At 40.0% G+C, this 13707-nt stretch overlaps 1 protein-coding gene and 2 long non-coding RNA genes across 4 annotated transcripts in view; 1 reads left to right on the forward strand and 2 right to left on the reverse strand.

The window, feature by feature from the left end:
- Positions 1-1391: 1391 nt before the first annotated feature.
- LOC114056116 overlaps positions 1392-13707 on the forward strand; it is a 15498-nt gene continuing 3182 nt past the window's right edge. The window contains exons 1-3 of the long non-coding RNA XR_003570916.1: positions 1392-1403; positions 5168-5170; positions 11947-11951. This is a non-coding gene — a long non-coding RNA (uncharacterized LOC114056116). The remainder of the gene's footprint in view (positions 1404-5167; positions 5171-11946; positions 11952-13707) is intronic.
- LOC114056115 lies at positions 2086-5924 on the reverse strand. Its single transcript, XR_003570915.1, has 3 exons — positions 5716-5924; positions 4561-5599; positions 2086-4354 (listed from the first exon to the last, which is right to left on the reverse strand). It is a non-coding gene; the product is annotated as an uncharacterized LOC114056115 (long non-coding RNA).
- The window catches only part of MOB3B (MOB kinase activator 3B), a 78930-nt gene continuing 71152 nt past the window's right edge, over positions 5930-13707 (reverse strand). For both annotated transcript variants that reach the window (XM_027881015.1, XM_027881014.1), the window contains one exon: positions 5930-6611. In XM_027881015.1, coding sequence (XP_027736816.1) covers positions 6582-6611 — 30 coding nt within the window. In that variant the 3' untranslated portion in view covers positions 5930-6581. The remainder of the gene's footprint in view (positions 6612-13707) is intronic.

Here is a 13707-nt window from a genome sequence, read left to right on the forward strand (position 1 = left end):
CTGCTCCTTTGCTTCTCAGCTGACACAGGGAAGTGCCTTCCACTTGCTGTTCAACTTTCACTGCTGTATAGAATCAGGCTAGGGAAAAGGAGGGAGGCATGCAACAAAGTTGGATGCACCTCTTTCCCTGCAGCTATTTTCCCTTGACAGAATAGGTCTCTGCTGGCCTGGACAGGGAAATTGACAAAGGCAGACTAAAGGGCCTTATCACTGCTGAAGAGCCTACACATGCTGTGGTGATCACAGGCTCAGCACACCACTGGACTGCAGGCACTGCTGGCAGTTGCTAGCCCGGTGCCACACTGAGAGCAGGGTCACTTTGAACAGGTTTTTCTTATGGTTAATAGGGGTTTCCTGTACTTTGTGTCCATTGCTTCTGTCATTGTACACCACCAAGACGAGCCTGTCTTCTTCACTCACTTCATCAAATGTTTATACACAGGGATAACGTTCCCCATGGGCCTTCTCCAAGTTTCTCCTCATGTGAGAGATGCCCTAGTCCATTCATCACCCTCGTGTCCCTTTTCAGCACTTCCTCCAGTCTGTACAGTCTCTTGCACTGATGAGCCCTGGACTGGACCCAGCACTCCAGGCATGTCCTACCAGGGACACAGAAGAAAGACGAGCCCTTGACCTGCCAGCAACACTTCTCCTAATGCAGACCAAGAGGCTACTTACCATATTTGTTATGAGGGCAGATTACTGGGTCTTGGTCAGTTTAGTGTTCACCGGCCCCCCAGGATCCTTCCCTGCCAAACTGCGTTCCAGCTGGGAAAATGCACTCCTCTACATATACAGGCTGGTCTGCACCCTTCAATTGCAGGACTTTGCAATTCCCTGTATTCAACTTCATGAAGTTCCTCTTGGCATTATTCTCCAAACTATTGAGGGCCCTCGGAATGCGGCACAGCCCTCTGGTGTACAGACATGGCCATGCTACCCTGTGGAGCTTCCTGCTACTCCTGCCATTGGGCTTCTTTCAGCTTGTCAAATTCCTCAGCTTTCCTCAGCAGCTGTTTTCCAGTTACTCCATTAGTCCCAGGATCTCTAATCTTCAGATCCTCCCTACATCAGAGGGAGACGCCCAAACTCCAGCATCAGCTCTTTTGCTGGGTACTGTCTCTACAGAGCTATTCTTAACCCCTATTCCTGCTCCCCTCAAGCTCTATTACAGACTCATATTAAGTTCACAGTAGCTTTATACACAATAATACACATACATATGCTTATGCATGTCTCAATAATCAGGCCAAAGAGAGCAACGCAGTGAGCTCTAAGTCCATATGCTGGAGACGGTTTCTATTGCCCTATCAGACCTTAATTTTCTTCAGTGGCTGCCAAATTCTAACAAAGGCTCTTCAGTTCTCTTTTTAGAAGATGAAATTTTGCCTTGAACTGGCTTGGTGCTACTTACACATCCCTCCTGTCCCGGAGCGTCCCATCAGGAATCAGCTGAAGAACATGATGAAACCCATGAGTTGTCCAAGCCCGAAAATCTGACAGACAAGAATGAGCAGACCAGCTTAGCTGAAGAAAGGCCACCCACATGCCTGGTCTGATCCCACTGGTGTTGGTAAGAGGGTGGCCAGTTTTCATTAGCATAACATTTGGTCAACTTTTCTTGGTGTCACACTGGTGACACGAGGGTTGTGAGGAAGTTGGTGAGCTGGCAGTGATGGATCTTGCTCACCTCCTTACTCTTCTGTAAGCCTGCCACAGAATTCTACCTTGCAGTATGAAAACCAAACACATTTTTCTTCCTGAAGAGCTAGATCCCAAATAACTTCACTACACTTCTGCAAGAATATGTTTATTTTATTCATATTTGTATTCTGTCACTTCATCTGCTATGACTGGGTTGAAAAATAAACTTTTCTTTCAATGACCGTAAGAGTTAGTCTCTCTTCCCACACAATTCAATCACTGTTTAGCAACAAACAGAACTAAAAGAGCCTAAGACACACATGACATCATTAAAAAAAATTATTTAAATTCATTAAAATTTAATTAAAAAATTAAACACACCAAACAGCACTGATGCATGGAGGAGAAAAAGGAATCAACCTTTCTTAGAAAGGTGCATCTCCCTTAGATACTAACAAAATTAAGAAATCTATTGTGTGGGGAAGAGCAGGGAGGGTACATTTGCATATGCTTATACTTCCACATCCATATCCCCACTCAAACACACACACACACATTTAGGTACCTATCAATCTATCTATCTATCTATGCACGCAGGTACATACACAGACACAAAGATTAGACTGACAAGTAATTTATTTCTTTTCCCTCGGAGAATATTATTATAACTTTTAATTATATTAATTACATCTGCATTTAAAACAGGAAAACTTATTAAAACACAGAAAAGAAACTTTAAGAGCGCTAACTTATTTGGCTAAACCTTGGAAATCACTGTCTATTTAGCACAAAATACATGAAAAATTAACTTCTGATCATTTTAGATTTAAATGTATACCACTACCAGGTTCTTAGTGCTGATTTGGCTTGTTTTGCCCTTGAAATAGTCTCCATAATTATTTAAAATGTCTTCTATTAAAAATTTCTTACAATATATATGAAAAAATGTCTGAATACTGACCACTTGTCTATACTGGGTTCCCCAGTGTTATCCCCTTTCTAAAGCCCATAGAGCATATAATAGCAAGCATATCTTATATGTTTCTATAGTGCCTTCTGTTTTGCTGCTCTTGTAGATACCTCCTGCTCTTTTGCCTCTGGTTTCCTGGAGAGACAATGCACTGCTAATCCTCTCTCTTCAGAGGGCACAAGTGAGAGGTAGCCCTTCTGGAGGCACAGAGAGAGGTGAGAAAGGTACGTTTTGTAACAGCATTGTCCTTGGGGAAGCAAAAGGAACACTGAACAGCAGAAGGCCGGCCCTGAGACCTCAAGAACACGCAGAAAAGGTAAAAAGCAACAGGAAGGAATTGCTTTTTGTGAGAGGGCTCCAAAATGTGTAATTTATTCAGCATGAAGTACAAAAGTGCTAAAAGACTCTTTCAGTCTGCTGTTAATAGAGACTTGGTAATAATGGCTTCTCAATTACAAAGGGTACCCTTCTCTGTATCCTTTGCACAGATCTGGAATTTGTGATCGCTGGGGACAATGTTTCACCATTAGGTTTCTGCACATCTTGAGCTGTTGTCTGCAGGTCCCTGTAGAGTTACAAATTAACTGTTTTCTCCTCTTTCCCTGCCTTGTTCTTATTGAATCCATTGGTCAAGAGAATCAAATACCTTGTCAGGTGTAAGTTTTGCTGCTTAGAGATTGAGCTCTTGGAGAAAACTCTTAAGTTTTGTAAGTCCTCAACTTCTATAAAATTAGATAGAAAACATTAGTTTCATCCCACTATTTGATAGACCCTGGGACTCCATCCTTCATAAAACCTAAGGGAGGTTATGTTTAGATTTTTTTCATGTTACATTTGCCACTACAGTGACACTAACCTATGTTCACGTGAAGCAGAAGTTCATTACAAAATCTCTTATTACAGAGACAATCAAAGAAAGTTTAAAAGTCTTTAACCACTGAAGGCAATTCTGATATCACAGGAACCTTTCACACTGAAGTAATGATGAGTGTGGTCCCAGTCACCTGAAATGATCCTTCTTATAAGTGCCTTAAAGCTTAACACTAACACAACTCTAAAGGTAAGTACTAAAAAGACCACAACTTTTTAAGCGCGAAGAACAAAACCCAGTTGAAGGAAAAAAAAGATGATTAAAAAACTACAACAAACAATGAATCTAAATAATAACCTCTTTCTCCCTTCTCTCCCCCACCTTCCCCAATTCCAGAATCATATGGAACGCTGGAATCATTAGGGACATACAAAAATGACAAGATCTTGAAGAAAGACAAATAACAACCAAAACAGAATTCTGTCTGTTTGTGGTCCTGAGCAAATTACTGATGAAACTGGAATCACAAGATGCAAGAGGATGCTGCCCCTCTCTCTTCTATGGGAAAGGGTAATACGACACTTTTATGTAGTGATGCCACAGTCCAGACATTATTCTTATTGGGTTATCAAGTCCTAGAAGAAATGGTTCATGGCTTGAGATGGCCAGGTGGTGGTTGAATAACTCTGCTGTGGAAGGCATCTGCTGGGAGATGCTCCTAAGGCCAAACCCTGCCATTCAGAGGAATCAAACTCTATGTTCTTCCCAGTAGAATAACCCAGCAAAACAAGTAAATTTTGCACTCCTTTGCAGCTGGTTCAGTTCCTGCATTATAATGGCATTTTCCCAATACAGGAATTCTGATCATATCAAACACAAATCCTCTAAGGTTCAGTTCTGCATTTCCCTCCTTTGACTCATACAGTGTGCTGTACAAGAAAACAAAACATATGAGTTTATGAAAAACAGCTTAAAAAAAAAAAAGGATTTCAGCAGCGTCTTTTTGCATTCACTGGGAATGTAATTCTGCCTAATCTTCTTGCAGAGTGAGCTACAGTGAATAGACTCAAATCAGCATATACTAAATACTGTAATAAATGAAGAATAAATTGAGCATAAATTATGCATAAAATACCATGTTTTTCAATTTCACATATTTGCTTCTTCATGTTAATCTTTCAAATATCATGCTATCCAGCCATAAGAACACCAGATGGCAACTGTCCGCAGCAAAATTCAGGAGCACTGCGTCAGCTACAGCTCCATCTCGAGCAGTATCGCAGCCCAGGCACTTTGGAGGAGTTCAGGAAACCCTTTCTCATGCAACTGAAGTTGTAATTCCAGGCAATTGTCATCTACATGAACCAGTGGGCTATCTTCCAAATATAGAACATTTTCCATCTTCTTTAAAATGAGGCAACTGAGCTCAGCAGTAGCTGTGGCAATGAATTCCACAAACTGGTTACAACTTGCAAAAGTGCCAGCAGGCCAGAAGTTATCTGTGTGCACATTCCAATCCCCAAGAGAATTAACCTGATTGCAAAGACAACCAAAGGAGGTAGGAACACTTAGGTCCATCCCCTTGAAACCAAAGGATAAAGTCTTTTGCATAATTCTAAAGATGCAGGAAAGCTCCACCATGGCTACACTAAATGTTCACAGACAAAAGCACTTTTCCCCAGCAAGGATGTGATCACTTATAGTTACAAGCCCAGATTTAAGCAAGCAGGCAAGTAAATCAGAATGTGCTACAACATGAGCTAGAAAAGGTTTGCTGCTATTCTTTAGTGTCTGCTACCCCTCTGTGTCAAATGTTCCGATCATCACTGGATATTCCACGAGATTTTCTTCTGATGTTGTTTCAGAGGATGTAAACATACCTAACTCGGTTGAGAAGGCAGCAACAGGGTTCAGCACTTACTCAGAAAAAGTAATCTTTCACAATAACACAAGTGTGCAAAATTCCTTACAAGGCACAAAATATATAGGTGTGTTCCGCTGGATTCACATTTATTCAGTAGTATCTCTCTTGTGATCCCTTTGTTAAGTATCACTTCTTTTTTTTTTTTTTTTTTTCCAGAAGAAAGCCTCTTCTATTTGGCATAGAAGATTTGATTTACTGCAACAGATCCTTCCAGGCTGTCCATACATGTATTGATTAAGTTGATTGAGTTCTGGAAAAAAAAATTATGTTAGTCCAGAATGGAAAGCAAGTCACACTGCTGGACACTGCTTAGTGCAACAGAGACTGTCAATTATTCCCCCCTGCTCTACCCTTTATACTACTCACCTTTGCTCTATCTTCCGCCAAGTTACAAAAATTAAATTTCTTTTTCTCTGAAAAGATGAAACTTTAGGGTGATTGAGAAGGATCCTGTTTCTAAGGGAACAGAAGGCTATGAAATTACATGACAGATTGGTGTATTCATAGAGCACTTCAGGAAAATGCTGACTACAGCTCTTTTTAATGTAGAGATACTGAGCAGATTTGCTGTCAGTCACAGCACTGCATAGCTACATCTGGATTCCTGCTCATGTAATTGAGATCGAAAACTCTCCCATTGTCATTCAATTACAAGTCACAATGAAACAGAAACTGACTGATCAGCTGAGGGACATGGCTGTCTTCCTGGAAACACAAGGCTCATTGGCATTTGGGAATGGGGGCCAAGCCCTGGGTGGCCTGGTGCAGGGTGGGGGGCATTAAAGGCTAAGTCTTTTTCAATTCCAGAACATCTTAATAGTCTGCTGCAGCTAGAAAAGCAAGCATATACCAAGAAACAATGGAAAAAGAAAGTAAGATTGCAGCTAACAATACAGTTTCATTTCCAAACAACTAATCTGGAGGTCGGCCCAGGGACCTGAATTTCAATAAAGCTTTAGCAGCAGGAGTACTGCCATTGTTTGTGGTTGAAGAGGTTCTTATCCCTAATACAGGAGCTAGAACTAATACGATTTTTCTTTTTCTCAATAATCCATGTTGTTCAGATGAGGTTCTTAGCAGCATCTTCAGGGTTAAGAACACTGACAGTGGAAGGAAGCAAATAACTGTGCCCAACTTCCAGGGATTAACAAGCAGGCTCAGTGCATGAGGGCTGTCACATTCTTGAACTCTGCAGTAGGAAGGAAATTGGACTTTTCTTCAGTGGGCAGTTTTTAGTGACACATCCTGGCTGTCATCTCTTTCTGTAAAACAAGAAGGAGAAATAAAAAAGGAAATGGCATTTGTGATAAAGTGTGCACAGGTCTCTTCCCTGTCTGTATTTCTGCATCTCTGAAAATCCAAGTGGTTTCATATGCCACCATGGTTCTGCCCCTCTCTGTCACTTTCAAGGACAATGAAAATAACCGGTAATCAGCATATAGCTTTAATAACCTAATAAATCCCTAGCCATGTCAGGTAAAAGGTGCTGCATCCCCCACAAAAGAAATAAATCATCTGCAAATGTCAGAAACCTTTTAATTTAATATAAGAAAAAGGATTCCAATCATTCTCATTGAACCTGTTGCCAACATGAACCCTAGATATACCTTCTTTGCCTAGTTATTTCTGCCTACACGTGGACAGAACGGGTACAAGGGGCACAAATCTTCTTGAGGACTTGATCAGAACTGTGACTTTCATCTCTAGGATGGGGTCTTGAATCATTCACTGACTCCATTAGGAACTGGGGTTTAGGATCCACATAGGATTTTATTTGATCTGATTTACAGGGACTCAAACTCTCTGATACCTGTCTGGCTCCATTCTGTAAAACTTCATATTTGTCAGCAGATTTTCTGGAAAGACATTATGAGATGTCTGACCAACAGCCACCCACATAAACCACACCACACAGCATTTCCCTTGGAAAACCTATTTAGAGTTACAAAGTTATTGGAAGTGTCTGAAAATTTCTTAGATTGCTTGAATAATTTGTTATCATGTAAAAGATAATTAAGATCTAACACAAACAGCTTTGTGACAGTGTTGTAACTGTATTTTACCATGTGTTTAGCAGATTATTTCTCCATCTAAAATCCTACACAGAACTGTAGGATTCCCACCCCTCCACTTGCTTCCAGGCCTTTAACTAGTTTTTCTTTCTTGTAGATTAACCTTGCATTACTTGCTATTTACATATAACAGAATGGAATGTTGTCATTTGTTAAAAAGACATGGTAATTAGTACAGTAATTTATACAGTAGTGTGTGATCGCCACAGTAAGCTGAATCAGTAGTTGATTCTCCTGTAATTTGTCAAAGGTCACAAAGGTGACTAATTCATGGAAAAATCTGTCTCCTTTTGTCCTTAAATCTTTGGGGGAGGGAGGCTGGGTTGTTTTGTTTTTCTTTCAAACAGCTGCACTTAGGCTTACTTCTTCAGAACAACAAACACCAAATGCAGAACTTAATGTAACAGCACAATGTTGGACAGCTTCCTATTGTTTTATACATAAGCAGATACAAAACGCCTCCCTGTCTTCTTTGTTTAGGAGATCAGAAAAGGCAACTATGCTAGGAAACAGTGACGGCCAACACATAATAATACACTGTTGCATCAACACAGGCCAACCACCACCAACCAAAGTAGGCGTCTAGAAGCTGAAATCCATCAGGACTCAGTTTGATGTGAAACCACTGTGAAGCTCTTCCTGGGAAGGGCGGGGCAGGGCAGGCCACAGGCAGTGACCACAAGCTCTGATGTGGTTTGACACCACGCAGAAGCTCCACTGACAGGGCCTGACACCGTTTTCAAAGCTGGTTTCCCCAGTGGACGATGCTAGGTGATGCCCAGTGGTCTGCACTCAGAGCTGCAGGGTGGTGCCAGGGTTTTTGTTACAGGCTGAGGTGGCACATTTCAGGGACTGTGCAGCACCTTCCTCCTGCAACTAGAGAGGAGTTGAAATATGCTCAGGAAGTATTTATTGCCACGATCTGTGTTTTCTTCACTGATTTTAAATTATTAGTTTTTCTTTTCCCCCCCCTTACCTAAAGATTAATTAGATGTTAATGCTTTTTGATTTTGCATTTTTTATCTTTGCAGGCCCCTAAATTTACACATACTCAGTGTTTGCATGTCTATAGTGTACTACCTAAGACTACCTTGCTGATAGATTTGTGAGGTAAAACACTACAACTTCTTTCTGCAACTGCTGCTGAACAGCTATTTGCAGTCAGGTAGTAGCATCTTATCCTGTTAGAAAAGCAGCACTGAGAGTATGTGGACTGTACCAGAGTTATTAAAAGCCGGGCCATACTCGTTCAGGCACAGTGGGAGGCAAACTGCAATAGCATCAGAGGCAGGAGTTTAGATACGGATGAATGGCTCCAGGAAAAGGAAAGACTAGGAGCCTAGATGATCTATGCATAAGATGTTAACTAGATAGCTTTAAACCAGTTTGCCAAGAGAGTCATGAAGCAGGAACCCATCATGCCATTCCAACTTTTCTGTAGAAGCAAAATTTATTTTTTATAGTAATAAAAATTATCTCCAAGCCTCTCTCTCCCTTAATTTCTGGATTTTTGTTCGGTTATACAGTTACAGCCACAGTCTTCTTCATAAATCCTATTTCCCCACCCTATCAGGAGAACATTGCTGCAAACAGCCCTGCAAGTTTCCCTCTGCTTCTACCTAACAGGCCTTCTGTCCCAACAGCTGCTTGGCTACTGTTTTGGAAATGCTGTAAAACCAGAAATATGTTAAAACTTACAAAATATCGACATCTCTTTTCTGTATTGACCTATACTGTTACTGGTTAATGAAGGACACAGAAGTACAATTGCATTGCATTTCTGCATATATATGTGCTTGAGCTTTCAGTGATTTCAGCCAATGACAGTGAACTACATGAGATTTAAAGAAAAAAAAAAGCCCATGATACTTGTGGTAGTAAATCAGTACAAGCTTTGTGAGAGTGACCTACTTCCACTTGTTATTTTTCTCGGAGGAATTTAGAACAGAGAAGAAGAACAAACAGGAAATGGTTTCTCAAAGAGAATGATATAATTATGACACTGGTGAAGAAAAAGCTTCACTCAAAATGCTGGTGAGAATGAGAGGAAGGGTCATACCCCCATTACCAACCTCGTCTGGGCAGCAGCATAAGGCATGCTGTGTGCTGCAGAGCCTACTGCTGAGCCTCTCACAGAGCAAACTGCTCCTACTTGCCAAACTCTGCCCCCTCTGAGAGATTTACCTTCAAAAATTAATCACCCAGTCTTCACAGAGCCTGCTGGAATATCTCTCACTGATTCTGATAGGCACCAGGGATCTTCACACAAAGTTCCACTCCACTTAGTGGAAAAGTGTCCCTCAAACCTCCACAGAGATCTAGCTCCTTAGTTATTCTGGTCTGGTGAAATACCAGACACTACAGAGTATACTTCTATATTGTTATGCCTTAAAATCTATATTATATAAAATTGTAGTGTAACTCGCTATTACTTTTAGTTTGCCAAGTACCTTTGTATTAGATTCCTAAAATGCTGTTTAACATTTCTTGTCAAGATTTCAGCAAGGTGAAAACCACCTTATCTATAGAAATGTACACAGAATAAGACATAACAGGGTCACACACCACTTGATATAAGACAAAACTACTCAGAGGCCTTGAAGCTGTTCCAAGGAGGACATGCACAGTGAAGAGGATGAGGGTTGGAGGAAGGGGTGGCTGTTTTCAGACCACTGACTGAAATTCAGGAGGTGTGTCAAGGGTGGTCCAGTGGGTGGGACAGTTTTGGGGACGGGTGTAACCAATGAGGTAATGTCCAGGTATTGTAATTAGATGGTACTATAAAATTGTAAAGGCCTATACTGTCAGGGGGCGCAATATATTTTGTGCATCTACAGTGCCTCAGTTAAAGAAAGTTTTTGCTTTTCTATCTCAAAATTGTCCAGAGAATTATTTCTCAGATTTTAGGCAACAATTGCTTCATTAAGACTTTTCCTGCTCTAAATTTTGGATTACAGACTTACTTCAAAAAATACAGGCAGAAGTAAATGCTGTTTTTCAAATCCAAAATCAAAAGAGAAATCTGGACCCATTCTATGTGCTGAATATGCCCAAGACCAGCAACTGAGGAGAATTTAACACAGAACTAACTTCTAAGAAATGCAAAGAGAAACTTGTGCTATTCTTTGACAAGTCCTTGAAGTATTTACTTACTTGCTGAAGTTAATGCTAACAAGCCACTTTGTAAGCACCAGAAATTTATCTGTTTTTTTAGTATTTATGATTTCCTGGAAGGATGCCTTCCTGAGTATTTTTCAGGGAGTACCAAGGTGATCTCACAGATGAAGGGAAAAAAGCAACGCAGTCCTAAAAGGGTGATCAATCTTTATCTCTGATGGATGTCTACTCCACTCCATAATGCTCCAACATGCATCTCAGATAATTTCAGCATATACATCTATATCTAACTATTTTAATTTCTGTTCCTCAGTTCACCTTTAAATGCGGCAGGAAAAGAATGGAAAAAATCCAACATCTTACAGCATAAATGAGTAGCTGAAGAAATCTTTTTCCCGTGACATACCTACTTGTGAGGAGATGATTGAATCTGAATGGGTTACTTGAAGAATGAGCTCCCAGTAGACAATGACATTCTTCTAAGAAAACTGTGTTTCTGTGCTTATGTGAGTCAAATATAAAACTGGCAAAACGTAAGTCAAAAAACCTCCAAACAGACATTGCCTTTGTACCAGTATTTAATAGCAGCCAGGGGTCTGTCCTGTGCAAAAGCTGATGGGAAAGTGGGTGAAGTGACACGAGTAAATAGTATAAATAATAGTATTCTATAAGAACACCAGAAATAATAATAAATGCAATAATGACCTTCACTAAAACCAGGGTTGCTTTAAACACTCGAATTCTCCTTCATCTGTGTCCCATCCTCACCTCCAGTACCCCAAACTGAAGTAAAGCATGGCTTGACATTCCCCCTCCTCAGCTCCTTCTGGTGCCAGTAAGCAAGCCTAAGGGTGATGGGGAAAGAGCTTATTTTAACCCTTTGACAACTGTTTTGAACAGTGAGGTTTCAAGATGTATACACCAGTGTGTCAGCAGACAAGTGGTTAAAGTATTAGCTCCTGACAGGCAGGGATACCCAGCCCAAGTAGGGTTTTTTCCCAAGCATCCATTAGCTTGGAAGACCTGACCAACTGGCCAACAGCAAGGAGATGCCAGCAGTGGACACCATGCCAAATTCACTTGCCCAGCTTACTGAATTAGAGAAAACAACCCTCCCCAGGTAGCCACTCATGTCTTCAAACACTGCAACTAAAGAAAAAGTGCCCAGCCTTAACCACACTCTTATGGTTAAGGAACTTATTATAATATGTGCAACAATCCTGTGGATAAATACACAACGCTGGGCAGGAAGGCAATACACAAACAGCCCTTCTGATCTCAGGTTTAAGATTAGAAGGCTCTGCTGAGCAGATACAAGCATCACTGGGACATTCCTTTCTCCCTTCTACCCTCATCAACAGAAAAGCAAGACACAGCTACAGGGAATTCCATATATACACACAGAGAGGTCCAGTGATGTACCAGTGGTGCTAGTTTACAGTTTTTTCGTAGTTCAAATCAGAACTGCAGAATAAGTACATGAAGAATAAAAAGGTTTGTTCTTCAAAGCGCAAACGGCTATGAATTCTGCAGCTTTTTTTGCTGTTTTCTTCACAAAGATTTCAACAATTGACAAGTAATTATAATGTGAACAAAGCCCTTTGTATCCTGATGACAAAAGAGGCTGTTTTCTATGGAATAGAAGAGATCATGAGGCCTATGGTCCCATTCTGTGGAATCAATCTATATTTAGACAGCTAATTGACCAGCCTAGGAAGGCTGAAACCAGAACTGTAGCAGGAAAGTCATCTACAAAACTTCTTTTTTTCCCATGGAATTTTCAGTTACAACCATGCCCTGAGTATTCATTTAGAAATTGGAATCTTCAAAGTTACTAAAAAACTATGCTTCTTTTGTTGCTCCTGACTGAAAAAACACCCAACACACTGGTATTTGCTATCCAGTGGATATATTGATCATTTGAGTACTTTTTTTTTAGGCTTCAGGAATGACTTCCATTTGAATGAGTCTAATTATTACGATGCACAGGATTAAATTCTCAGACATTCTCTTTGGCTTCAGGATAGTTATTTTGAAGCTAAGGACAGCCTGACAATAATCCTATTTGATTTCTCCTGAATTTGTATGGTGATGTTTGCAGGACATAGATAATACTCCTGTCTGCAAATGTAACTCATAATCACTGATGTAAAAGGCATTTTATCAGTTGATTGCAAGCAGGAACAGGATCAGGAAATCACACCGCCAAATACACCTCTGAGTAGGGTTAGATCCAGGTAGATACAAAAAACGTGTATTTGGATGACTGACTTGCTTAACTAACTTGCTTAAAGGAAACATATTCCAAGGAGGTATTTTCACCTTCTGCATGCTTTTGTCTTCTGTAACAATAAAATAAAAGCTGGTTTTAGTGTATCTTACCCTATTACAAGGACTTTAAATGTATTGCTTTTTGCATTGAGGTAATGCAGAGTGAATAAGCAAATAGTAAAATGGTATCATGGAAGTTTACAGAAAATTTATCAGGAGACATGTTAGTTCTCTACTACGAACTACAGTTTTGTTGCATACAGTAGGTGTTTTGCATAAATGATTTTATACACTAACAGATCTATTTAAATGCAGCAATAAATACATCTTTTCTTTTTCTTTTTTTTTCCTTTTACAGAACTGCAAAGTTATGTGACAGTAGATTTTTTTTTCTTTTGATAGTTAAAAAAACTGGACTTGCTGTTTCTTAGTTTTATGGTTTGTTTGGGTCTAGAAAGAATAATAACAGCCCAATACAACACTGAATAAAACTAACAGAGTCACTCAATAAGTACTGATCAAATGAAGAAAATACATTTTTGAAACTTCTTCTTAATTATGTCTTTACAATTGCCTTCTGATGACAGCTAAGAAAAGAGGAGGAGGGGAGGGGATAAAAGCAAGAAAGGAAGCAAGCAAGCGAGAAAGAAAGGAAGAAAGAAAGAAGGAAAGAAAGAATGAAGGAAAGAAGGAAGAAAAGAAGGAAGGAAAGAAGGAAGGAAGGAAAAAAGGAAGGAAGGAAAGAAGGAAGTAAAGTAAAACAAAAGGAGAAAAGAAAAAAGAAAAGAAAAGAAAAGAAAAGAAAAGAAAAGAAAAGAAAAGGAAAGGAAAGGAAAGGAAAGGAAAGGAAAGGAAAGGAAAGGAAAGGAAAGGAAAGGAAAGGAAAGGAAAGGAAAGG

Source organism: Empidonax traillii, unplaced genomic scaffold (assembly GCF_003031625.1).
Source record: "Empidonax traillii isolate 1590-97213 ecotype Southwest subspecies unplaced genomic scaffold, ASM303162v1 scaffold82:size1209730, whole genome shotgun sequence".
Classification (NCBI taxonomy): Eukaryota; Metazoa; Chordata; class Aves; order Passeriformes; family Tyrannidae; genus Empidonax; species Empidonax traillii.